Source organism: Phytophthora parasitica, assembly GCF_000247585.1.
Source record: "Phytophthora parasitica INRA-310 unplaced genomic scaffold supercont2.103, whole genome shotgun sequence".
Classification (NCBI taxonomy): Eukaryota; Oomycota; class Peronosporomycetes; order Peronosporales; family Peronosporaceae; genus Phytophthora; species Phytophthora nicotianae.
In genome coordinates this window covers 32,136-34,018 of record NW_008649089.1, presented here as the reverse complement: position 1 = coordinate 34,018, position 1,883 = coordinate 32,136, and the positions used below count along the sequence as shown (strand labels likewise).

At 56.7% G+C, this 1,883-nt stretch overlaps 1 protein-coding gene across 1 annotated transcript; it reads left to right on the top strand.

The window, feature by feature from the left end:
* Positions 1-99: 99 nt before the first annotated feature.
* On the top strand, positions 100-1,592 carry PPTG_19117 (hypothetical protein; the record flags this gene model as incomplete). Its single annotated transcript, XM_008917470.1, has 4 exons — positions 100-223; positions 547-1,067; positions 1,141-1,207; positions 1,252-1,592. 4 exons carry the CDS (start codon positions 100-102, stop codon positions 1,590-1,592), a joined length of 1,053 nt encoding a protein of 350 aa, XP_008915718.1.
* Between the last annotated feature and the right edge of the window lie 291 nt (positions 1,593-1,883).

Below are 1,883 nucleotides of genomic sequence, written 5' to 3'. Positions count from 1 at the left end.
GACCGGGCCTTGGAGGCTGACATTCGACTTGCCTTGAAAGATGTCTTCAACGAGTTGGTCGAGATGTGGGAGGCCCGTAGACATGCCGTTGACCCCGAGATGCGCACGTATCTCGCCCCAGAGTTGCCGCCTGAGAGCGTCCTTGTCGTCGGAGGAAGGGCCGTGCTCTTCGCGGTCAAGGGCCGCGTCCAGGAAGGCGCGGAACCGCTTCAGCTCAGCGGCGGTGAACTTGGACGTCATGACGGTCGCGTCGATCGAAGGAAGATTGGGAAGTGAAGGATCCCATACCAGGGAAGGATGGTGGCCGCCGGTGGGTGCGCCAGGGGTACGCCACCTGCGAAGGGACGTTGAAGTGGAACGCAATGACGGGAACTGACCCCGAGCGAGAGGGCGCCGGGTGGGACACCTGCACTGGCTGTGGACGACGGTTGGAGGTCCACTAAGGGAATTGGCCAGCGATGGAGAAGTGGCTAGAATGGGCCGAAGCAGCCGAGCTAAGGGAGGTGGCAGGAGCGACTAACTACTGGGTGCTCGCTTTAAGCGCAGTCGCTGGCATCTTGGTGTGGGTGGTGACCACTCCATTGAGGAACGTCTCGTGGGCGTTCCTAGACAACGTCGTCGACAACGGTCGGGCAGTCTACTTCTTCGCGTACACCTGTGGTGATAGGTACCTTGAAGCTGCGCGGAACGCTAACGCCTTGTCGCTACCTCCGCTGGAGTATGCGTGTGCTCTGATCTCGTTGGCGTTCCTGATTCCTATCGCTGTGCTGCAAGATTATGAGGCACGATTTGGGATAACGGGACGGCTGTGCTTGAGGTGGTGTGAGGCGTTCCACCACTCCTGCTGTTTGTTCGTACCTGACGCAGTACAACTACTCTGGGTGTCTACCTGCAAGTACGCCCGAGCTACAGGGGAAGCTACGGTGGCAGTGATCGAGAGGACTGGCGATTTCTTGATGGGTATCTACTTGGCTTCCTCGTTGTTGTTATCTCTGTTGGTGTACCTGCCTCGACTGGTGTATGAGAGCGTAGAAGGCATACTAGGAGGACCGCTTGGCGTTGTCTTGGTAGTACTTATGGTGGATGTCTATTTCGAGTTCGCAAGAGAAAGCTGTTACTGGAGTGCCACGGTTCTGGTAGTTGGCTGTTACAGCCATGGGCTGCGTTATTATTGGACGTGTCGCCCCTGTAGGAGGACCGGGCTGGGGTCTAATGCAAAACAAGGGTGGAATTGACTCACTGGACGCATAGGACGCCGTGAGGAGAGAGAACGCGCCAGCTTGGAGCGTCTACGTGGAACGCCTAAGAAAGGAACGCCGACGGAGACTCAAGATGGGGGTACAAAGCCTGTTGGAACGCCGACGGGTGGCGTTCCAGAAGTGGTTGCTGGTGAGACCGTGCGACCGGCAGTGGAGGGAACAACTCGGCGAGGACGCCGAGGGTCGGTCGGGGAGAATTGTCACGGTCTACAGCTAGAAGGAGGTCTCGCCATTCTCGCGGACTGCATCCAGAAAGTCTGCTCAATACAGGGTCAAAGAGCTACATCCGACAAGACAGGACAAGAGGAGCAGACGTCGGCGTTCCACGTCTAGAGTGGGACCCGGATGAAGGGAATGAAGTGGTATCTCGCGGTGGACCGCTGCATGGAAAAGGTTCAAGGACAGGTAAGGAGTCTCTAGGTCGTAAGTAGAGGTTCAGTCGTGTTTTTCCTTCTTAAACCAGAAGCATTCGGAATTCATTAAGTTACTTTAAGAGTTATTGCGTTAGTTCTCGTTCCTACGTCGGCCTGATAGATACACGACCCCGACACTAAGGAGGAGGACCGCGACAATCGGCGTGGCTGACGACCGCGCTAAGGCGTCCCATTTTGCGTCGTAGCACTT